The sequence below is a fragment of the Neoarius graeffei genome, chromosome 3, assembly GCF_027579695.1.
Source record: "Neoarius graeffei isolate fNeoGra1 chromosome 3, fNeoGra1.pri, whole genome shotgun sequence".
NCBI classification, from domain to species: domain Eukaryota; kingdom Metazoa; phylum Chordata; class Actinopteri; order Siluriformes; family Ariidae; genus Neoarius; species Neoarius graeffei.
In genome coordinates this window covers 76,425,381-76,451,387 of record NC_083571.1, presented here as the reverse complement: position 1 = coordinate 76,451,387, position 26,007 = coordinate 76,425,381, and the positions used below count along the sequence as shown (strand labels likewise).

Sequence of the window (26,007 nt, the reverse complement as noted above, 5' to 3'; positions counted from 1 at the left end):
TTGGACTGTGGGGGAAACCGGAGCACCCGGAGGAAACCCACGCGGACACGGGGAGAACATGCAAACTCCGCACAGAAAGGCCCTCGCCGGCCACGGGGCTCGAACCCGGACCTTCTTGGTGTGAGGCGATAGCGCTAACCACTACACCACCGTGCCGCCCCTTGTCATTTTTATTTCAGTTAAAAATATTTTTTTTTCATGGCTAGTTTTAGTTTTTGTTAACCGTGTTATATTCAGCATATGATAAAATCTTGAACCTGAATGATAAAACTCCTGTATCTGGACAGCTACTAAAACATGGCAGAGACACACACACACAGACTTCATGTTTGAGACATATACACAAGAATATGACTATCATTTTTTTTTTATTAAACTACAATCATGATATTGTGGCAGGTCTGAGGCATTATTCTCGCTGTCGCAGTTATTTAAACAGACAAGTTATTCACTTTTTCTTTCTTCTAACAACCTCTCAGTCTAATAGAACAAAGGTGATGTAAACAGATCATTTTAAAACATTTCCAAAGTACACATCCTATTTTTTACTGTAGCAGTTTAAAAAGCTGTTCGTTAAAACAGAAGCCTTCTCTCATCACTGTTCACATGCTCAACTCTTTTCAAAACAGTCACACAGCTATACCTGGAGCATGGTGCCTTGGTCCATGGCATGCCTTCATGTAGATTATAATGAACTACTGTACTACAGTTATTTTGTTTGGTTGAATAATCAGTTGCTGATTCATTTCAAACTTGCTTACTTGGTGGTCCTGAATTTTGCGGCCCACCACCCGGAATGCGTTGTTCCCCGTATGGTGATAGATGTGGACTCTGCTGAAACCCGTGGAACCTCCAGCCGGAACCCATTTCTTGTTGGCATCGTCGTACACCATGACGGCAGCTCGGGCCTGACAGATACTCTGCTCACTGTGAAAGAATCAAAACAGCAGGAAGCATGAGGAATGTGGTAATGTTTACTTGTTAAATCTACAGCTAAATAGCAAGAGCACTTAAGAATGACTGGAGAGGAGCTGCAAAAAAAAAAAAAAAAAAAGATTGCATTACAGATAGTTTAATAAAGCATAAAAATACTTGAATTTTCTGATAGGAGTCATGTACAAATAAACAAAAATATTTAACATCGTCAATTATTTCACCACTGAATGCTAAACCTTTAACAGGGTTAATGCTTAATACACGCAAGAAGTGGAAAAACACCTCCATTGTGAAAACAGAAAAAATATATATATAGAAAAAAAGGACAGATTTACAGTTGTGTTTCATGTTGACTCATGCTGACAAACCTGCCACAATATAATTAATGTTTGCTCTCACTGCTGTCTAATAGAGTGACTTGGACCTGCTTTGGGAAAATCTGAACCATCTGTAGTCTGATTTCCAGCGACACAGTTGTGTGACCATCATTGCTCAGCATCACTACACACGGAGAAAAAGAGAGGGACAGAAGGTCCAGGGTACAGGACTATACATGACAAGACATGTCAAAGACTTTCACAGTAGCACTGTTTTACTTTCCTGATGAACCCCATGCTTACTTTACAACAAAATATACCAATTTATACAGACTGTTGGTAGTCAATTATAAAATGTTATGCAAATGGATGCGAAATCTTCAAATGAAAACTCAAACCAATTAATATCAAATCTTGACCACTCGCATTCCTAAAAATTAGCCTTAAGGACAAAGAGATGATTTCCGAAAACAAAACACTCGATCTAGAACCTTCTCTAATGGTTACACCACCATACAGATTTTTCCAGAAATTTTGCAATAGCATGAAATCTGATATGATACAATACGGTGTTACATCAATAGACTGCCAGAACTTCATCACTGGCTTTTGCGATTGCACCAAATCAGCTACTGGTGAGCTCATTACACCGTTTCTCAACTCACTACCAAACAACTGTTTTACAACGTGATTTTTGCCTGCAACCCCAAAACTGGACCAAAGATGTGCGCTCTAAAGCAGGCTTTAGTAATTTATTTATTTTTTTTTTAGTTTTTTCCCCCTAGACACAACCACAGAGCTGAAATTCCATTTTATGGCTTTTATTTCATTTTTAGTTCTACCACAGAGAATGCCTGTGCTGTTCACAATTCCACAAACGATAGGCATCCGCATCCTCCCGAAAGCATTTACGAGTCTGACAAGGACATGGCAAAGACAAAAGCCAAAGTGTAGCACTGGGATTTAGTGAGAGTTAAGCAGCTTTCTCAGTGGAGGGAAACAAACAATGCAAAACATGGACCAGAAATGGAACAGAGCTCAGCATTCCCAGGAGCTTGTGTTTGCAAGGTCCATGAATAACATGCTCACTTTATCCAGTGAGTCAGCACTGTGGACAAGATGGGATTTCCATGAAAGCCGGTACAGAGAAATCCTGGGCCCAAGTAAGCAAGCAAGAAATACCACATCAACTGAATCGTCTGCATGTCTTGAAACTGACATGGACTTGGCCAAAATTATTCACGGATGCTCCATCCAAACGTACGGGAATTTATTACGGAAAGTATAGCACAGTAAAAGTCAACTTAATGAATCAATTACAAGGCTTGAGCCAAGTCAACTACTACTCTAGTCAGTTCCTCAGTTTAAACTGCAGCTTAACCAAACCCAAATGAACTGGCTCACAGCTTTGCTGCCTATAATTGTCCTAATTTTATATATATATATATATATATATATATATATATATATATATATATATATATATATATGAGTGATTCCACGCTTATGGGTACTGAAATGGGGACATGAACTTATTTTTAAAAATTCACCTAAAACCATTTCTTTTTTTTACCATCAGGTCACAAAACATGTAATCTTTAATGAATGATATGTTAAAAGATAACTTTAATTTTCTGAGATGTAATAAAAACATTTATATGCCAAAGTCAGAACGTAACAGAAGTGTTGTGGACATATATATTCTCAATTTTAACAATGTAGAATTACTTTTTGAAACATAGGAAGGTGATGTTTTAGCAAATATAATTAATAAACGTGTAGTAGAATAAACATACACATTCTTTCAATAAGATTAACATGGTATATAGCTAGATTGTAATTAATTTGTAACAGACGCGAGATGGACAATCGTAACAGAAGTAATGTAACAGACATCATTTTGGAACTCATAGGCTTGACTTTGGCATATAAATATGTTTTTATTACATCTCAGAAAATTAAAGTTATCTTTTAACATATCATTCATTAAAGATTACATGTTTTGTGACCTGATGGTAAAAAAAGAAATGGTTTTAGGTGAATAAGTTCATGTCCCCATTTCAGTACCCATAAGCGTGGAATCACTCATATATATATAATTTTTTTTTTTTTTTACACACACACACACACACACACACACACACACAAACAATATAAAAATAAAAGGGTGCATCAGTTGCCCCCTAAAAATGAAAAGTTCCTCCGATCATGATGCATTTTTGTTTTTATGTTCCTTTTGGTAAGAAAACACACTGGGTGAAATATTTTGACAAAATTAAAAAGTTTAATGGTGGCACCAGGAGCTCAAAGTTATGGAAAAAGCTGCTATTTTCTGACTTTTATGACAAAATTTCTATCACTTTTCATGAAACATTATGGCACCTTATAGAGTATACCAAATATCTTAGATACATGTTTTTAGTACATATTCTAAATATATTATCATCAAGCACAGTTTGAGTTTTAGCTGTTCATTGAATCATTGTTCAACTACTTTTAAACAATACAAATGTATTATGAATTAGGGCTGCACAATTATGGAAAAAATGATAATCACGATTATCTTGATCAAAATTGTAATCGCGATTATTAATCACGATTATTCTTGATGTTAGGGAAAATCACTTAAATTTTATTTCACTATATTCAAACTAGGGGTGTGCGATCTGACGATATAAAATCGTTAAGAATAAGAACGAGTAGAAGATCGCAGACGATCTGCCAAAGTGGAGAAATCGTATAGATCGCCTTGGCCAATGAGCGCAATAAACTTTTTTTTTTTCCCTTTGGGTACAATAACTTGACGTTCTATGCTGGTTCCCGCCGACGCGGCAGACGCAAGACGTCCTTAACCTGTAGAGGGACTGAAAATCCGCGATCGCGGAAAACGGGCGGAAATTGCGGAATTATGCATTTGAAAAGGAACTTATTGTCAGAAATGGAATCTACACATTCTAAGCTTGGGGAGGCTGGAGCCGCCGATGGGAAAACGAAACTAAAGCCGAGCACCGTGGCTCTTCGTCGGGCTGGAGCCCGGGATAGAACCAGCGCGGGCACGGCGCGCCACCTCGGGATAGAAACGAAACCTAAGCGGAGCCCCGCGGTGCGGAGGCTCGCCGCGGGGCTCCGCTTAGATTTCGTTTCTATCCCGAGGTGGCACGCCGTGCCCGCGCTGGTTCTTTGGGCAGAGTGCAGAGGTCTCTGGCTGTCAAGTTTGGGGAAGCTTCTTTAAATATAAACTACATTTCGAGCACAAGAGGCTGGTGCTAGCAACATTCAAACAGCCACAATAAAGCTATGCAGAAGCCTCCCCACCACCAGTCTGGACCATTTTCAAAAAACTATTTGGTGTTTTGATACTTGAATCATTTCAAAATAACCGAAGACTGTGTGTTATTCAACATTTCATATTTTACTTTCTTTTTTATATTCTAAGAATGCACTTTATCAGAGTGATGTTTACTTTATCAGAGTGATGTTTACTTAGTGTTGTTGTCTTCACAACCAATAGTGCACTTTATCAGTGTTAGTGTGTTTACAATGTTTGCACATGCAAAACTGCTACTATTAATTAAAATCTGGGGCGGCACGGTGGTGTAGTGGTTAGCGCTGTCGCCTCACAGCAAGAAGGTCCGGGTTCGAGCCCCGTGGCCGGCGAGGGCCTTTCTGTGCGGAGTTTGCATGTTCTCCCCGTGTCCGCGTGGGTTTCCTCCGGGTGCTCCGGTTTCCCCCACAGTCCAAAGACATGCAGGTTAGGTTAACTGGTGACTCTAAATTGAGCGTAGGTGTGAATGTGAATGGTTGTCTGTGTCTATGTGTCAGCCCTGTGATGACCTGGCGACTTGTCCAGGGTGTACCCCGCCTTTCGCCCGTAGTCAGCTGGGATAGGCTCCAGCTTGCCTGCAACCCTGTAGAAGGATAAAGCGGCTAGAGATAATGAGATGAGATGAATTAAAATCTGTTCAGAAAGGTTTGTAGCCCCAAAATGCCTGTTTTTGTTTTTTTTGTTTGTTTTTTTCGATGGAAGATCGTGATAAAAAAATCGTGATATGACATTTTTGCCATATCACGCCTAATTCAAACAAACGATATGAACAGCTTTCAGTGCAGAATGAAATTTAAAAGAGAAATTCTGATTTCCAAATGACAAATAAATGAAATTTATCCAAGAAATTACCAAAGGATGAAGGAACTGAAAACTCAGTTGCAACAATTACATAGCATTATACTGAGGCCTACAAGTTTTTAGCTAGAAAGAGCAGCCTATCAACATGCTCTGGCTTTAAACATGAGCGAAGGCAGGTCACAGCATTGCCTCCAGTGCTAAATAGTCTGTTCTGACATAGTTAGCTTTTCTCTCTCACCTCAATCTGTTATCTACTCTCACGCCATTAGGGGGCGAACCGACGCATGTAAGGTTTCATTACTCCGCCTAAGGCTTGCTTGCTTATTTAGGCGGAGTAATGAAACCTTACATGCGTCGGTTCGCCCCCTAATGGTTTGGCGGAGTACTGGTCAAAAAGTGCTTAATCATATGCAGCAGAGCTCGGATTTTAAATGGAAATAAATCGCGATTTTCGATTAAATTCGATTAATTGTGCAGCCCTATTATGAAATCACATTAATGCTTCTCAATCCCTTGCAAAGGTTCTTAGGCCCCGGTCACACCGCCCGAACTTTGCTGGAGCGTTCCTGGAGCGGTGAAAAAAAAATTCATCACCGCTCGTAACCGTTCACCACCGTTTAACAAAAGTTGGCCCCCGTTAAAGCAACGCCGTATACGCTCGGCCACCGCTGATGTTTCTCGAGGGGCCCTCCTACCGCTCCGAAAGTTTTGAGCTGCACAAAATACTGCGAGCGGTGAGGAGGGGGCAATTTTCCGCCCCGGCAAAGTTCATCCCCGCTCCACCAACGCCCAGTCAAAGTTTGGCACCGCTAAATGCAAGTTCGTGGACGCTTGGGTCCGCTAGGCCAACGCAGAAATCTTGAACGCTGGACCACCGCTGCTTCGCCACCGTTGCCCAGGCGGCGATTAAACGTTGCACAAACTTCGGTGGAGCGGTTGTAAGCGTTTTACGAGCGGACACGAGGTTGCTGGAACGGTGTCGGGCGTTGAAGCAGCTATCCATGGCGGCGATGAACTTTGGTTTGGCGTTGGTATAGAGGTGTCGGAGCAGGACCAGAATTTGGCTATAAATACGGGGAGAAATGGACCAGGAGCTCATTTGGAATCGAGCTGCCGTTGAGTTCAGACCTCATCTATATCGAATTTGCTCAAAGTTACAGTAAAACTATCACCATGGATGCTGAGAGACTTGCTATGATTGGTGCTAAACCAACTTTATACCCCCGCCGAGCCAAAGCCCGCATGCGCAGAACGCCGCTATACCAACGCTCGCGTCACCACTAAACCAACGCTCGCTACCGCTAAACCAATGCTAAAGCAACGCCGGCTTCAGCGGTGCACCGCTAAGCCAACGCCCGTGTTTTCGATTTTTTTCCCCATTTTGTGCGCGGTGACTAGTGTTGTCGAAATTCAGCCCCCCCTCCCTACCGTTCAAGGAACGCTCCAGCAAAGTTCGGGCGGTGTGACCGGGGCCTTAACATGATCTCTGGGTCACAAGAAATCAATAAATGGAGTCCAACATTGTGATTCAAACCTTATGCGAAAACATAAAATAAGCGTTTTTTTGGCAAAAAATGAACCTCATGGTGCCACCATTAGACTTTTGAATATGGTCAAAAAATTTTACAGGATGCCTTTATTGGTGAAAAGGAACACCCAAACAAAAATACATCAGATTTTATGAAAGTGAGGGCAACTGATGCACCCTAATTTTTATATATATATATATATATATATATATATATATATATATATATATATATATATATATGAATGAATCTGCATTAACACCACTAATTTTTTTTTGACACGCGATTATAATGCATGCACATTCTGTGCCCCCTCCCCCATTGTTTGGGAAACCAGGACATGACTGAGCGTGAGTGAGCGTTGTAGCTGGTCGGTGTAAGTTGCAATAAAAGTGCACTCATGTACAGAAACAACTTGTATTGTTTCATTCTGACTACATAAAATGTGTGTATTTATATATGCTTTTGATAGTCCAGGAGGTGGGTGTGTGGGTGGGGGGGGCCACATGTTAAGGTCTGTCTGTCTGTCTCCAGGCATGCAGGCTGCACACTGGAGTAAGAGAGCTTGATTTACTCTGAGAAATTTGTGAGTTAAGTGTTCATCAGTGGCGGCTCCTGAATTTTTCTTCGGGGGGGGGGGGGGGGGGGGGGGGGGCAATTTTCCCCCGTTATATCTACACGGACCGTAAATGTCCACAGGACTGAAGTAAATTGACCTACAGTAGGTAGCAAATCAATTGGCCGAACTTGTTTTTGCCTGGTAAATTCAGATATCAATATAGACTCTCTCTTCTCTCCACTAGGTGGCAACACTAAACAAGTTAAAGGTGGCAAACTAAGGTAGCCTAGTAAACTAGACCCACCCGCCTAGCAGCCAAAAATATTTTTGCCTACGAGTGGCAAATATTCACATTTAGTCTGGCTTGCCAGGCTAAAACTAAGGAAGATGCATTGTGAAGCCTTCAAAGCAAAACATTTGGCATCACAATCAATTAATATTACATTACTCATTTATTTTCTCATATTATTCCAGTATTCTATAATAAGTAGACACAAATTCTTAATTATAAACATATTCTAATTTCTTCAATTCTAAAGAATGCAATTAATGTGGCAGGATATAAATCCAAAACAAGTGTTTAAGTTTTGAAAAAGATGAAGAAAAGCATAACCATCAAACAAACGTGCAGCTTAATTATGTGTTTTTTATATGGAATTGCACCATTTTAACAACAAATAATTCTAAATAAATTCTGCAGGTTTTTTTCCCAAGAATTCCTCCAGAAAGCCATGCCTTAAAAGGAAATTTAAAGTATTACAAGCATGTCAATGAACACAAAAGGCTTTAGTGATTTAGCTATATACACACAAGGTTACACAAGGTTTTGTAGTCAGTGCAACTTGGCTTAACAAGTTGGAAAAAAGGTAAGGTGCTGCTGGCTCCAATGAACACACATACTGTACAATATATAAAAACTGAAAATATGCTTAATTTACACCAAGTCAGAGAGAACTTGAGGCTACTGAAATATTCCAAGCATGGCAATGTTAAACTGCCATTGGTAACACACACACAAAAACAACTTTTGCCTAGTAAATTCAAATATCAGATATCACTGTACCGTCTGCTGTGCTACTTCCAGGGTGGAAGAGAACGCAAGGGTAGCAAAAAAAGAGCATTGACTACATCACAGCCAGCTAGCCAAGTTTTCTGGTGGTACCAGTTCTTGTTAAAACCTCTTGAGTAGGTCTTCTCCCCCTTCGTAGACACTTGCTTGATGGTTAAATTCGGTCTAGGAGGTCCTAGCTGTTTGATTGCCGTTTTCTCCTCATTGCTACGACGACTAAAGGGAACTCCTTTCAGAGCCGCTATCGTATTGTTGCACTCAACACTTGCCGCCATCTTCATAGAATGTTCACACATTTCCCGTGCAAGTTGCGTTTTCCAGCCCAAAATTATGTTCAAAACCCGCAAAAATGCACTTAAAATTGCCCAATCTGGCAACATTTGCGCGGCGCAACAGGCGTATGACGTAAGCACGCTGCTTGTGCGAGCACATAAAACCCAATAGAAAATGCATTGGGAGCATGATTTTCGAAAAAAAACGTATGTACCTTTAGTGTCAATGGGAGATTTTGGGGCAAATCTGAACCTGACAGAAATCGCCCCAAAAGGGCGTGGCTACACCAGGCGCGACCTTAGCCTGATTGGACAATGACATTACTGTTGCCGTGGTAGTAGGAGTAGATTTAAAAAAAAAAAAAAATCTCCCTCCCTGTTTGGGAGTGCGTCGCCCAAATCGCCCCTATTAACGAGCCGCCAGTGGTGTTCATAAGTTTATGTGCAAACACTATATGTACTGTATATTTACCAGTGAGTTACTGCATTTTACTGGAAAACATCTTTATGTGTGTGGCTTAACAAAATGTATTGAGCTGGGTTTTGTATTTTTATTTTCTTTATGTAAGGATAGCTTCTACTGTCCAGCGTCCACGTCGCCTCATTTGTTTAGTTTATCCTATTGCATAGTTTGAGGCTGGAAGTTGAATTCAGAACTGAAGGAAAATACAACATTGTTTTGTTCACACTGAATTATGCTTAACCCTCAAAATTATAAAATTAATGCTGCTTTATTTTTTAAATGCAGTGGGGGAATAAAATGCCCACAAAAATAATTTTTGCTGTGTCCAGCCTCATCTTTCCTGACCTGACCACATTCATTTGCATAAAGCAAGCATATTTATCTACTCCCCAAAAACTTGAAATATATCCCTTTAAGGTACATTTAGAAGAGATTTAAAATAAATTAATTAAAAAAAAAAAAGTCACTAATTTGCAATTAATCATGAGTGGACAATAGTGTGATTAAATATTTTAATCTAATAACAGCCCTAATTTTATTTAAAGCTTTTATTTATCAAATTTGCAAAAAATAAAAATGCTTTTAAAATTTTTTAAAGTGTGAACTATATTTTATTAGGCATTTAACACAAATTTAATTTACTAACTTAATAAAAATGTGGTGGCACGGTGGTGTAGTGGTTAGCGCTGTCGCCTCACAGCAAGAAGGTCCGGGTTCGAGCCCCGTGGCCGGCGAGGGCCTTTCTGTGTGGAGTTTGCATGTTCTCCCCATGTCCGCGTGGGTTTCCTCCGGGTGCTCCGGTTTCCCCCACAGTCCAAAGACATGCAGGTTAGGTTAACTGGTGACTCTAAGGCCCTGTCCACACGGCAACGGATTCAGGTGACTCCGATACAATTGCTTATCGTTTAGGCCTGGCGTCCACACGGCACCAGCGTTTTGGGTGCCCAAAACGCAATCTTTTTGAGAATGGGTTCCAGAGTGGAAAGATCTGGCAACGTTGCCGTTATGAAGTCGTCTGGATGAGTAGAACGGATTTGTTTACGATGACGTCACAACCACATGACTGTCAGTTCTTCATGCCGGGTAGAAGCGTAACGAACTCGATGCGAGTTGTCAACAAATCCTATAACTTGGTTCATGAAACGCGCTTACAAAATATTTTCACTGTGAATATTTATTGTGTAATGGTGCAAAGTGAGAGAGAGAGAGAGAGAGAGAGAGAGAGAGACTCTGCCCTTAGGGCAGAGTCAATCCCGCCAGCAAAAATAGGGAAAAAAAAAGGAGCGATCTCACCTCTTCAGATGTTGGTTTAAATCCTACAATACATTCCTCAAAAAGGGCGTAGAAGAGCAAATTAATCCATCAACGTGTAGCATTCAATTTATTCCGGACCATTAAAGACGCCGCCTTCCGTGTAGAATCATACGTCATCCTCGCCGCCATATTGGATAGGTCAAAGCGGAGAATAAAGATTCATGTGCTGCGTTTAACTGTACCAACAGGTTTACCGTCCAAACGAGATCACATGGGATTACCTTTCACAGGTGAGAAACAAATTAATCCATCAACGTGTAGCATTCAATTTATTCCGGACCATTAAAGACGCCGCCTTCCGCGTAGAATCATACATCATCCTCGCCGCCATATTGGATAGGTCAAAGCGGAGAATAAAGATTAGCTGCGTTTAACTGTACCAACAGGTTTGCCGTCCAAACGAGATCACATGGGATTACCTTTCACAGGTGAGACTGGAAAAATACTTTTCATTGTATTTGGTCATTATAATGTAATTTTACGAACAGATTTTCCTGACTTTGTGGCTAATATGAAGTCTCGCGCATAATAGTTTATGCGCATGCGTCCTTACTTCTTCTATTGTTCTGGTGTCTCCGAAGGGACCGTCTTACAGCGCCCCTAGAGGTGTGGCATGTGTATTGCATCGTTTTCAGCAAGCATTGCGTTGCCATATGGACCTGATATTTTACTGATCGTTGCCCATTTGGACGCGATATATTTTTAAATAACATCTCGTTGCCGTTGTCGTGTGGATGTAGCCTAAATTGACTGTAGGTGTGAATGTGAGTGTGAATGGTTGTCTGTGTCTATGTGTCAGCCCTGTGATGACCTGGCGACTTGTCCAGGGTGTACCCCGCCTTTCGCCCGTAGTCAGCTGGGATAGGCTCCAGCTTGCCTGCGACCCTGTAGGACAGGATAAAGCGGCTACAGATAATGAGATGAGAATGAGATAAAAATGTTAAAGTTCAATTTCTTATACATTAACCAGAACTTTACAAATCACTAAATTATCAATAAAATCTACAAAATTCCTGCAATAAAAGTAGAAATCTTAAATTATAATTTCTAGTGCACTTAAGGCAAAAAAAAAAAAAAAATACAAATTGCTGTAATCAAGTCCTATTACACAGAATACATCTTTACTTTATACAACAAAGATAACAAATGAGATTCAGCCAACTCTGAAGCTTAATATTATGAAATGTATACAACTGAAAATAGACACCTTTAACAAGTTTTGATTTTACAAAATACACATAATGCAAATGTTACATCACAAAATGTTAGGAATCATTTTGATTCTGTTAAAAAGTGCAATAAACAGGAGTTAAAGGAAAAGAAAACCCATTTTTAAAATACAGTTATGAAGACAGATGATATAAAACTACAGATTCATGTGAGTAATTGAAAATAAGGAGCTCACACAACTAAGATATCCATCTCCGAAAGTCAGTTTCTATGCAGAATGGACGATTTCATGGAGGCCGCCATTGAAAATATTTTAAATCAATCAGAAAAATCCCCCCGATGGTTTCCGGCAGTGCTCTGACATCATTTGGGTGCAAAACACGGAAGCTCCACATAGCGAGTAAGACTTGAAGCTGCCCCTAGCTGGAGATTCTCTCATTAAAAGTTTATATGAATAAAAAAAAAATTAAAATTCCATTGTACATGTGTATAGTGACAAAGGCATTCTATTCTATTTCTCCAACAAAAAAATTGGAGGGGGAAAGACAATACTGATGTCACTGATAAACAGCAAGTGAAGCGTGAACAGCTGATGTACACCTACGTGACTGAATGAGGGGAGGCAACTTTTCATATTTATATCCCTGGTACAAGTAGTGCTGCCGTGACAGCCTCATTCTGCAGACTGTAACCTTGCTAGACTACCTACAAACAGATCTGCATACAATCTGACTTACCTAAATCTATCGAAGAGGCAAATGCACGAGTTTTTCCACATTCCTGGCAGCATAAGCACTCGTTAGCATGCTTAGCATGCTCTCAACCCATTCATGAAAAACTTCAAGACGTTACCAGGCTAGCCTATCGTAATTACCGTGGTAGACAGTCTAACCCCCACAGCAATGCAGAAAGAGGGTAAAATCTTTTGGTGGAGAGGGTGGAGACCTCGACTGGCTATTGTAGCCTGCAGGGAATCGGCCGTCAGACATTCTGTCACATGTCCCAGACCCGGTGAAATGTAACTGAATCGTCTTGGCCAGCCCTAAGGGTCCCATCTGCATCCCATCATTGCTGAGGAGTGTGCTCCCATCACCCAATCAAGCATCCAGCCAGAGCAGGTCATGATATTTTTTTAACCACATTAAACATGCCATTGCTGTGTATTATGCCTGATGTCAAGACTCTCGTCTCTGCGAGCCTACCACACAGACTTAATACTTGTGTCATTTTTAGGGCATACCTAACAACCTGTGTTTTCTCTCCCCCCCCCCAATCTGTCCCTCTGAGTTACATGTTGGTCCTGGGATCGAGATGCTGAACCTCTTCTGCCCCTCAGACCTGCTTGATCCATCCTGGTGCCCTGTGTCTGGTTGGAGTCTTATCGCATCACTCCTGTGGAGGATGGCCCCATGAGGACAGTTGAAAGTTACACCTAGAGGACGCTCTGGACTCCTACAGTAATGCTTTTATGGCTGAGGACTACAGTTGACTTGCTAACTTTAGGACTGCAGTTATCATGAACAGTTTTGCACTCAAGTTTCCATCAATGAAGAATTACATCAACGAAACTGTCTTCGTGTTAAAACTGTTAATATTATAGTCATGCTGTCTGTTGTTGCCCAAATGAGGATGGGTTCCCTTTTGAGTCTGGTTCCTCTCGAGGTTTCTTCCTCATGTCGTCTGAGGGAGTTTTTACTTGCCACCGTCGCTGCAGGCTTGCTCATTGGGGATAGATTAGGGATAAAATTAGCTCATGTTTTAAGTCGTTCAAATTCTGTAAAGCTGCTTTGCGACAATGTTTATTGTTAAAAGCGCCATACAAATAAACTTGACTTGACACTGCTTTACTATACAGGATTCATGTGAACATTACTATAGATAACAAATGGCAGAAGTGGGGGAAAGGGGGGGGAAAAAAAAAAAAAAAAACAGCCTGCATCAATTCCCAAAGGACAAAAAAAGGTAATAAGGTAATGTATAAATGCCATTTGACACACAGGGACAGACCTCTCATGGGCTGACTGGAATGGTCCTTCGGGTGCAAAAACAGCACATTCACAGCTCGTGTGCTCGGAATATTTTGAAGAAAATTATTTCACTCAAACAACTTGGATGCACCGGTATTAGGAATACCGTACAAGCCAGCGCTGAATCCAGGGGCAGCTCCCACAATCTTCAGCCAAAAAGCGGAAAAGACAAATGAGACAACACGGTCAGTAGTCTGCAAAAGTTTAAAGGGTAAGAAAACACTTTTTATGGCTTCCCCAAGTTATTAAAGGTGCCCTTCCACCAAAAACTTTTAATACTGGTTCTTTTTGAAATACCATAGTTCACTCCGAGTTGCATATGCATGCTGCATGTGAAAATGTAATTCTACTCCCATTCCCTGTATTAGCCTATGAAAGAAAATAGTCGGAAAAACGAGCGAATCTGAAAAAGCCCTACAAACTTGTCACTTCGAAAATTAGTATTCATGGCCTCGCCCACCTTGGCTTGCGACCGCCCACGGGAAGAAAGTTCGGATTTCAGCACGAGGAGAGATGACAGAGCCCATCTCGTCAGTAGCTCATGAAGAGGACCTAACAGCAAGCTGAAAACATGGCTGAACAAGTTCATGCCTGTGTTATTTGTGGCAGTAACACATCAACGTTGCATGTTTGGGGAGGCTGGGACCTCCCCTGCGCGAGTTACGAGCGTTCAAAGTCGGGCTGGAGTCGCTGACAGAAACGAAACATAAGCGGAGCGCCGCGGCTCGCCTCAGGGCACATTATGTTCCAAGGCGCGGGGCTAGCCCGCCCTGGCAGCGCTGGTTCGTTGGGGAGAGGGCAGAGGTCGCTGGCTGCCAAGTTTGGGGAGGCTGGGACCTCCCTTGCCCAAGTTACGAGCGTCCAAAGTCAGGCTGGAGCCACCAACAGAAATGGCGGAGCAACGGTGCAAGATAGAAGAGCTGAAGAAGAAATGGTTGGAATTTATCTTTGGAACACCACCAGCGAAGTATAATGCAATGTTAGTACTGTGTTCTGATCATTTTAACCACAGTAACTTTTCAAACTTCGGTGCCTTCAGTAGTGGTTTTGCTTCAAGGTCGTTTTAATACCTGGACCTGTAGTCAAGACGATCGACCACCAGCTCACAAGCTGGAAATAAAACATGAACTTTTTGTTCGAAGGTTTTTGTTACAAAATAGCATGTTCATATTCTCCACGTTAGCATGCATGACATGGTCACAAGCTAGGCAGGGATGGGAGTTTTCCACTTTTCAGCAGATTTCTGCTTTTTCTGAGTAAAAAAATGACCTTTTCATATTATGCCAAATCCGTTGAGAATTTTTTTTTTATTAATTTCGGGGGGTTGGGGTATGTTCCTTCATGCTGTTCAAACTTTAGCAACTCCAACGATGTTTACACATTATTTGTAAGTCGCCATCTTTAGTCTCGTTTAAATCTCATTGAATGTGATGTAAAATTCTGTTATCTACATTGTTATTGGTCAAAGCATCGATGTCAAGACCATAATAGCCGATCAAAACAGTTTTTACAAAGACACCCACATCCGCTTGTTCTGACCCACTGGAGGTAGCGTCACAGTGCTGTTAGCCAATCAGAGGTAACACGTTTACATGTCATGAATAATAATGAGTAAGAGCTGAAATCCTGTCGTTCTCCCACCACCCACTCCTCCACCAAACTAGAACAGCCTGAAACAGGAGAACCACAGCATTTTTTTTTTTTTTCACCAAAACCGGCTCACAGGGCATTCATTCATACTAGAGACCACCGCACAATTAATGAAAAAACGATGCAATGAGACCTTTAAGTGTGATATGTTATTTTGAGCTCCTTTGAGCATAAATGTAATGATTGCTGATGCAGCTAAGCAGCTTGATATTTGTTGTACGACAGGTGTCTTGCTTCGATTTAGGCATTGTCAAAAAAGCCTTGGTAATGACCAACTAAGGTGGGGTTTACATTAGACCGTATCAGCGGATCATCAGATTAACGTTTTTAAAACAATTAACATGCACACAGCAACGCCAATACACGATTCGCCTGCACACAGCAACGCCAATACACGATTCGCCTGCACACAGCAACGCCAATACACGATTCGCCTGCACACAGCAACGCCAATACACGATTCGCCTGCACACAGCAACGCCAATACACGATTCGCCTGCACACAGCAACGCCAATACACGATTCGCCTGCACACAGCAACGCCAATACACGATTCGTCTGCACACAGCAACGCCAATACACGATTCGTCTGCACACAGCAACGCCAATACACAATTCGTCTGCACACAGCAACGCCAATACACGATTCGTCTGCACACAGCAACGCCAATACACGATTCGTCTGCACACAGCAACGCCAATACACGATTCGTCTGCACACAGCAACGCCAATACACGATTCGTCTGCACACAGCAACGCCAATACACGATTCGCCTGCACACAGCAACGCCAATACACGATTCGCCTGCACACAGCAACGCCAATACACGGATACGCTCGGCTCCGCAGGCATCCTGCGCTCCAAATCACTCCGCCCTGAACAGCGAGTGCCCTCTGGAGGGTGCGCACTCCGGCCCTGCGCAGCTCACAGAGCGCGCGAGTGAAGTGCACGAGCAGTAATTCGGGACTGAGCCGCTGTGTGCGCGCTCTCAGTGCATATCGGGTATGCGCGTCACTTACCACTTGCAAGTGGAAGGATGGCAAGCCTAAAGACAATCATAACTACACAATGGGCAGTATTTGCATCAGTATTTGCAGTATTTTCATACTTTTATACTCTTTAATGAAAGGTGATACAAGGCGGAAGTCCACGCCATTTTTCAGCAGTCGCGTCACATGACCAACGCCAGCGAATCAGGAAGGTGGATGTCACAGTGACGTTGTCCAATGACGACGCCAGCTAGAGCTCAGCACAGCGTATCCACGTATTCTCAATGTTTACACAGCACTGGACCAGACACGATCTGGATTGAATACGTGGACGCTGGCGGATTCCCGTTTCCCGGCGTTTTAATGTAAACGGACAGTGCATCCGCGAAGAAAACGAGACAGATACGGTCTAATGTAAACTTGGCCTAAAACAACTCTATAAATATTGCTCACTTGTGTGTAACCAATTGATATGGTAATACTTGTTTATGATCATCATCATCATCATAAATCATAGTCATTCATGTCAATGTTCGAAATACTCAAGGAAAATCAGTGAAGAAATATCACTGGCGCCATGGTCCATTTTGTTGAATATGGTCGTGTATTGTAAGTGACGTCACACTTTACAGAAACCATTTAGAGTTCTTTTAGGTATACAGGAATTTGTTTGTGGAATAGCCTACCTCAACTAGTGCAATCTAGTCAAACACGTGATCATTTTAAGAAACCGGTGACAGTTTTTATGGGGTAAATTCCAAGTCCAGTTTTATGATGTGTATATAACTAATTTTTAATTATTTTGGTGCCATTTCTGTAATCTAGTTGTACTCCGATAGTTGGTATATATTTTTTGTTTATGACTATCATTGCTAATACAATTTTGTCAATTTATTGTCTCTTATATGTTATTGTTTCCTGCTGTCATCAAGAGGACCACATTGGAAATAAGTGCATTTTATACTTTGTGTTATCCTCAGTGCTATTTATACTGTATCTTTTACATGTATGAATTTTATCAAATTAATCCATACCAGCAGCTCGGGTGTTTCTGGCAACATTTCCACTTTTCCGTACAAGTGCACCTTCCTGTAATGTTCACATGAATCCTGTATCGTAAAGCAGTGTTTGGACGGTCTACCACGGTAATTACGGTAGGCTAGCCTGAGGACGTCGAAGTTTTTCATGAATGAGTTGAGAGCATTTTAATCATGCTAATGAGTAGTATAATGCATGGTTTCAGCCTCGTTTTACAGGTAAAGAGTTCGGGTTTGTCCGTAAGTCAGGGTTGCATCGTATTAATACACTATTTCAGATGTATAGTGAAGGGGAAAATAAATAAATAAATAAACATACATCGTCACCTTAGTAGACCTTTCGCTTTGCCCCTTCAGTACTGAAGAGCGACACTCAGCCTTGCACCCAAATGACATCACGCATCGCCCTTCCAACAGGCTGCATGGCAGCCTACTGGTGGCATTAGAGCAGCGATACAAAAACACTCAACTTTCTCATAAATGGTCAAACATGCCTGAAACTTTTCTTACAGGCTCTCAATATTACAAGCTACCAACCCATGCATGTACTGTATTTACTTTACATTTTCTATTCCTTTAAAAATAAGCGAAATTAAAGTTACAAATGAAGGGAAGTTTTCCTGTAATTACTAGTTACTTGAAATGTAAATACTGTAAACAATACAAAAAAATTCAGTAATTTATGAAAGTACTATTTAAGATAATGTAAATCTTGGCAAAAGAGAAACCAATCAAAACCAAAAGAGTGAAAGTGATCATGCCGTTACCATGGGAACAGTCTTATGAATGCAGAAGTGGGCTCTCAGCGCACAGAGTCCGATGTGACTGAGGAAGGTGACAAGTTTTGTGTTTCATCTAATTTAGGTAATTTAAAAACTATAATATTCGGCAGTGGGCACATAGGAAAATCTAAAGCTTGTCAATATGTTTATCATGCTTGTACGATAAAAAACTTGCATATTTATCGAAATACATGACCTACTCAGGGCGGCATGGTGGTGTAGTGGTTAGTGCCGTCGCCTCACAGCAAGAAGGTCCGGGTTCGAGCCCCGTGGCCGACGAGGGCCTTTCTGTGCGGAGTTTGCATGTTCTCCCTGTGGGTTTCCTCCGGGTGCTCCGGTTTCCCCCACAGTCCAAATACATGCAGGTTAGGTTAACTGGTGACTCTAAATTGACCGTAGGTGTGAATAGTTGTCTGTGTCTGTGTGTCAGCCCTGTGATGACCTGGCGACTTGTCCAGGGTGTACCCCGCCTTTCGCCCGTAGTCAGCTGGGATAGGCTCCAGCTTGCCTGCGACCCTGTAGAACAGGATAAAGCGGCTAGAGATAATGAGATGACCTACTCATTCTAAACCTGCCGAGCTTCGCCAATCTTCCGTGTGACAGTTGTAAAAAGAAGCATTATGGACTGTATGCCAAGTAAACAATTGGAATGGTAGCTTGGGGTAGTTAGTTATAAATTCAGTTGTTATAATAAAGTAAAATAAAAACCACACGTTTTCAAGTTGCTAATGAATGATGGATTTCCACAGTCACTATTCAGAAAGCAGATCCATGTCTTCATTAAATATGATCTTCAAGTTAAGATCAGTTGGAGTGGCCTGGAAGCATATTCTGTAGCAACCCACTGACATCATAATTAACATCTGGATGAAAAAAAGTGCTTGGAAAAAGGGGTGTAGTGGTGGGATGCAATCGCCTTTTACCCTTTGCCTTGAAGAATCAATGGATATTAAACAGTCTCAAACATCTGCATCCTTGGCACAGATTCAGTAAATGCTCCAAGTGAAGATCTGAACCTTCTGAATGAACACTCGAGGTTTTTTCACCTACTCCACAAGTCACAGGAGCGTAAGAAAGACAGTAGCTATTTTAAAACCACACACACCAGTGACACAGAGAAGGCTATAGCAGGAGGAACACTGCTCACAGAGAAGGTTCAGGTTGTGGTGTAGGTGTTACATAGAGCTTGAAATAGGCTCTTACTCCCACTGTGAAATGCATGCGGAACCGCCAGGTTACTCTATATACAGCCCATATACTTCAACTTCAAAAAAAGAAACACATACTATTGATTCTCATGCAATATATTCAGCCACCAGTCCCAGCTCTGCAGGGGGGGAATCAGATTCCAGCATGTTTAAAAAAAAAAAGTAAGCATTCTTGAGAGAAAGAAACAAGAGCCTGATCTGTGAATATTGCACAAGACAGCAGAAGCATCACACATGCAAAGAAGGTCTGATTTTTAAACAATTCACAAACGTGCTATAATTATATTGGGATTACAATATCAAGTGCAACGTGGCAGCCATGAGAATATAAGTCACAAGCCTTCACTGGCGAGTTCCCACTCTTCTCAGGTCTTTTTATAGGCTGCTGAGGAATTACAGCCATCACCTTAGCAACAATGTGCACGTGGGCGGATTTTGTGTGGCTCTTCCGTAATACTGAGAAAAAGATCTTGGTTGGGGGGGGGGAGCCAATCACCATTTACCTCTGTCATCTCCATCGTACAGCACACAAAGCCATGTACGTCAGCTAACCAATAAAATAAGCCGATGATACGGTTCCATGATTTCATCATCTGCATTTGTGGAGGTCCTAGACTTTCTTGAGCGTTTATACCAACACTTTATACAAATCACATACAAACACTGTACCTGTGGATGCATGTGTGGTCAGTTACATAATATCTCCGTCTCATTAACTTGAATTACATTTAGATTAAAAAAATAAGATAATTTAAAAAAAAAATCCATTAACCTTAGCATCAAGTGTTACAAATTTCTTGAAGGTCTAATGGATTTACTCTGGATTCTTTTGCTTTAAAAATCAGCTGAATTTTCCAACTTGCATTATGTTTTAATAAATTATGAAATAAAAAGCCTTATTACAAATAAAAAGACTCAATCATTACAGTGGCAATCAGCAATTCAGAAAAGCATGAATTATTTACACACACACACACACACACACACACACACACACACACACACACACACACACCTGGATACCATGTCTAGTGATGCTCCATGCCAAAGCCAGGTCTAATTTTTAAAAATCAAAATATCTGAATTGGTTGAGATATTAAAATCATCAGTATCCGTGGCAATTTTTCATGACCATCAGGCCTTAAGATACATCCAGTAATTGTGGTGATAACAGACTGGAAGCACGTTTGGGATTGGCCTCCAGAGTCAGCATTAAAATGACAGCGAGATAAAGGGTGTGTGGGTGAGAGAGAGAGTGCGAGACTGAACTTAAAGCATATACGTAGAGCCATGGCCTCACTTTCGTTTATAAATGCCTTGAGACCTCAAGAATGGCACAGGAATGGTTTTAAGCGTTAACAATAAATCTAATATAGTAATTTTTACGATTAAAGTGATTTATATAGATAGCGGTCTGAGTAAATGACCTTGATGTCCGTAACGTCACGTCACAGCAGGAAGACTAATTGGTCTCATCGCCATTTCCACTATACCAAAACACAGAGCTGACTGCAACTCCAATCCTCCATTTTGAGCTAATTTATCACCATGCCATGTAGATGTGTTGCTGGCCGGTGCAGCAACATGACAGAAGGTGGATTTATGTTGTATTCATGGCCCAAGAATGTTCAAACTGCAAAGATTTAGGTGTGTTTTGCGAGAAGTTCATGGGCCAGGCCTAGAAATTCATATTTTTTTTCACCAGCCAGCCGGACTAGTTGCCTTCCAAAGTAACTAGCCAAACAGAAAATCAACTCGCCAAAATTTGTTCATGTATGAATTTTACTTGTCAAAAATAACACAAAAGAGAGTAGTTACCATTGTTCATGACTAATGTACATTTATTTCAAGACCCGAGTATTTTGATACTGTTGTTAAATACATAAATGAGAACAACAACACAGAGCACCATAATATAATATCAACAAATAATACGTAGGTACAGTCCCTTTAAGAACTATGACAGCCCGTCTCTTTAAGAAACTACATTTCCCATCAGCCAACTTCTGTGTTGACCTGCGTCACACTGGGGCGGGATCACCAACGTCACATCCTCCATGAAAGCACATGAAACTGAGCAACGCTTCCTACTTCCTCTTTGGTGCTGTGGATATCATTGCAAGCGGTGCGTTCTGCAGAGAAAAGGAGGCCGCTCACCAGAAAACCAGATAAAGACGTCTTTCCTTCTTTCTTGCAAGATCCACGATTCAGCGTGATTTCTTTGTTTACCCCTGGCCACGGTAAAAATCCAAAATCGCGTGATCTAACTCATCTGAGTTACAACCAGTTTTTATTTGTATTATGAGTAACGTTATAAAACTGCCACCCAAAGTTTATTTAAAAAGTTAGAAGCGACCGGAATTCCTTCTAATTAAAAGCGCTGTGCACGTTATTCTGATCAGAGACTCTCTTTTCATCACGAGCGACCACGCGTCGGACCAAGAAATCCTCTGCCTTCATGGATGCGACTCACATGCTGCACAACGGTGAAACTCTAAAAGTCTCAGAACATCTTCTCATAATCTCGCGTAGAGACGAGATACTGAAGTAAGAGACTGGCATTTGGGCAGAAAAACTAGTCTTAGGAATTAGTTTTATTGAAGTAGTGTGAATTTAAACTCAGGAACGGTTTAATTGTTTACACTGTAGACACGCAGCGTGTTGAATTGATGATTGTTCCATTTTGTTTTAATCTCTCAATTGTTTAATAGATAGGCTGTGCATGCTTCTCTATTCCCTCACTAACATCCTCAATTTCCTTATTACACATTTTGACCTCAAGATTTCAGTGGATTTAGTAGTGTTATGAGCTAGTGGGTTAGCTACCGGCTAGTCATTTGTTACTTAGAAACACGTGGCCACAGGCCCCACAAACACACCTAGGCTAAACACACAGCTAATTCTTTCGTTTCATTAGCATCCAGGGCTAATGGTATTGTCTCAAGGGACCACAAGGTCGTCATCCTCCCCCCACAAACACACGTGGTGTTAGCTACCAGAGCTAATTCTTTTGTGTAGGACACACACACACACACACACACACACACACACACACACGGCCTCTCACACCCACACACGCACACTCATCAAGTATAGATCATATTTGTATATAATGATTCCAACTGCCATTAATAATTTTATCTTCGTTATAATAAATTCAATTATTATTGAAACTGTGTGTTTATTTCCTTCCATATTCCTTGAAGTCACACAATCTCAAAGAATTCCAAGGTGCATACGAGTTATGTAATACGGTAAGTGATCATAATAATTTGGAATATACCATAATTTAGCTGTTTGGTAATTTATTATTAAGCACCAAAATTAATGGTATGATTCAATGAGACTGAGTCAATTTAATTATTGAGACTGATTTAACGAGATTGATCACTCAATTACCAATTGCACCTACAAATATATTGGAAAACTTGGCAACTTGGTGTATGAGTATTGAAAGCAAATGTACTTACTATCATGACTATAGCACCTAAAATATGTCCAACATGCTTTCTGTATTTCCATTTATGAGAGAGAAAGCATTAGGAGCTTCATATTGACTAGGAATCAACTTGAAAAGAAAAATTAATTATTCCATAAAAATTGTATTGCAGCCAAGGCCTACCCTGCTCCCATGTTTGCTTATAAGTCCTTTGTTGTTTCTCCTTCTCGTACGCTTTATCGGCGGCCTTTTTCTCCTCTTCAGACCGAGGTCGCTTTGTCCCCGTCTCTGGCGGTTTCTGTACAACTTTCAGAAAATTCCACATCGCAACGTAGCTTTGGCAGATGTAAACAATAAAAACATGTTTAAATGGGCGATAATGTGGCTACATCTATTGAATTTGATAACGTGAGATTACCGCAATATTCAACGAGATGCGTTATATGCATGCGCAGGAGTGAAAAAAAAACTGACAGCCTGACTCGTACACGATATGATTCAGAATTCTTCGGTATTTTCCGTCCTCTCAATGAACACATAGATTTACACAGACACGGCACATGCTTAATATGTGGCGGCTTTAGTTGACGGGGTGTCTGAATCTTCGCTTCATATATATTTTTTTATTTTCAACTAGCCAACCAGGCTGGCTAGTGACAGGAATTACCTGCCAAATGACAAATTAAGTCGCCTCGGGCTACCGGACCACTGCGAATTTCGAGCCGTGTGGGCACATTGGGCACCTATGAAGTGGTCTCTCTTCTGCTCTGCACATTTTACTGAGGACTCGTACGAGACCTCTGATCTGTTGAGAAGTGTTGGCTATAAGCCTGCATTGAAAGGGGGTGCAGTACCAACAATTAAAGGAAAAGAAAACTACATGAAAAGTATTTAATTTATTTTTATTTATTTCTTTTTTAAAAGGAACGCGAGTTCAGTTGTGCCAGTCCTCCTGGAGTGAGCCGAGGTTTGTTGCTAAAACCCAGGATGGAACATATTGCTCAGGCAGCGACCTCCCCGCGGCTCTTGCTAAAACCGGTGACGTCCCATTCCGTCCCGGGTTTTAGTAATTGCCTGAGCCGAGCAGAAATGGTGGAGTAGTCAGTATGGAGAAAATGGAGAATGAGTGAAGCAGCCGTCTGATTTCTAAACTGGATATTGCTGCCATCTTGCCCTTATATGGAAGAAGTGAATGAACAGAGAACTGAACGAACAACAAAGTCACATTGTTTCAAAACAAATTGGCCACAAGATCGGCCTTCAAGAAGCGACAACACAGATGGGTAAGCTCCGACTCTCATTTGGATTTAAAAAAAAAAAAAAAACACCTGTTGTTTACCTGCATTTAGATTAATACATGTAACTTGTGTGTTTAAGTTACCAGTACAAGATTATTTAATTTGTTTCAGAATGAGATTGTCTCAGTTCATCTGATTATTTAGTTAGCCTTTTATGTTTTATCAGTGAAAATGCATGCATGTACATGTATGTTGCATAAGTTATAACGCCTATCCTGTTTTAATGAGAGTCAACCCACAATCAATGAAGTCAAATCAGTCTTAGTTGAGCAAGTCGGTAACGGTATTTCTTACTTTCACCATAAATTTTTATTTATATGATTTTGGTCTATAGCTGTCAAAGGCCTCTGCCTTAAAACTGGTTATTGCAGTGATGTCACTCACTCAGGGCTGGCTGGCTCAGCTCAAATGCCAACTTTGCAGTCGAGTTTAACTCTCAAAAATATATATTTTTTATTCCCATTTATACAGCATACAAGAGTCACGGATGGAGATACTATCCACTCAGAAATGTATTTAAAAATAAAGGTTCTGCATACAACCCCGATTCCAAAAAAGTTGGGACAAAGTACAAATTGTAAACAAAAACAGAATGCAATGATGTGGAAGTTTCAAAATTCCATATTTTATTCAGAATAGAACATAGATGACATATCAAATGTTTAAATTGAGAAAATGAATCATTTAAAGAGAAAAATTAGGTGATTTTAAATTTCATGAACACACCACATCTCAAAAAAGTTGGGACAAGGCCATGTTTACCACTGAGAGACATCCCCTTTTCTCTTTACAACAGTCTGTAAATGTCTGGGGACTGAGGAGACAAGTTGCTCAAGTTTAGGGATAGGAATGTTAACCCATTCTAGTCTAATGTAGGATTCTAGTTGCTCAACTGTCTTAGGTCTTTTTTGTCGTATCTTCCGTTTTATGACGCGCCAAATGTTTTCTATGGGTGAAAGATCTGGACTGCAGGCTGGCCAGTTCAGTACTCGGACCCTTCTTCCACGCAGCCATGATGCTGTAATTGATGCAGTATGTGGTTTGGCATTGTCATGTTGGAAAATGCAGGGTCTTCCCTGAAAGAGACGTCGTCTGGATGGGAGCATATGTTGCTCTAGAACCTGGATATACCTTTCAGCATTGGTGTCTTTCCAGATGTGTAAGCTGCCCATGCCACACGCACTAATGCAACCCCATACCGTCAGAGATGCAGGCTTCTGAACTGAGTGCTGATAACTTGGGTTGTCCTTCTCCTCTTTAGTCCGAATGACACTGCGTCCCTGATTTCCATAAAGAACTTCAAATTTTGATTCGTCTGACCACAGAACAGTTTTACACTTTTCCTTTCGATTACGTTCATTATGTCTTATATTAAATATAGTTAGTTTTTTTTTTTTTTTTTTTCTTTTTTATCAGACATCTAATTTATTGGGTTTGTTTACCTGACATGTTTCGACGTACAACTTCCGTCTTCCTCAGAGTGTCACCGGATGTTAATTGGTGAGAAAATACAGGATCAGGGACAAAAAGCAGCACTAAGAAACGCAATAGCTGGTATATTGAAAACGGCCAAACCACCACCCAGTAACATCACAAAACAGGAAGCCAAAGCCATGAGAACGTTAGCAAAAAATAAAGACATCACAATCCTCCCAGCAGATAAAGGCAGAACAACAGTTATTATGGACACTGATGAATATGAACGAAAAATGAATGAATTACTCAGCGACAACGCATTTGAAATATTAAAAAAAGACCCAACAGAAGACAAGAAAAAGAAACTTAAAGCACTACTAAAACCACTACTCAATGAAAATAAA

At 41.0% G+C, this 26,007-nt stretch overlaps 1 protein-coding gene across 4 annotated transcripts in view; it reads right to left on the bottom strand.

The window, feature by feature from the left end:
- The window catches only part of enah (ENAH actin regulator), a 177,524-nt gene that overhangs the window by 89,286 nt on the left and 62,231 nt on the right, over nt 1-26,007 (bottom strand). For all 4 annotated transcript variants that reach the window (XM_060917365.1, XM_060917361.1, XM_060917362.1 and 1 more), the window contains exon 2: nt 762-927. In XM_060917365.1, the coding sequence (XP_060773348.1) occupies nt 762-927 (166 nt within the window). The remainder of the gene's footprint in view (nt 1-761; nt 928-26,007) is intronic.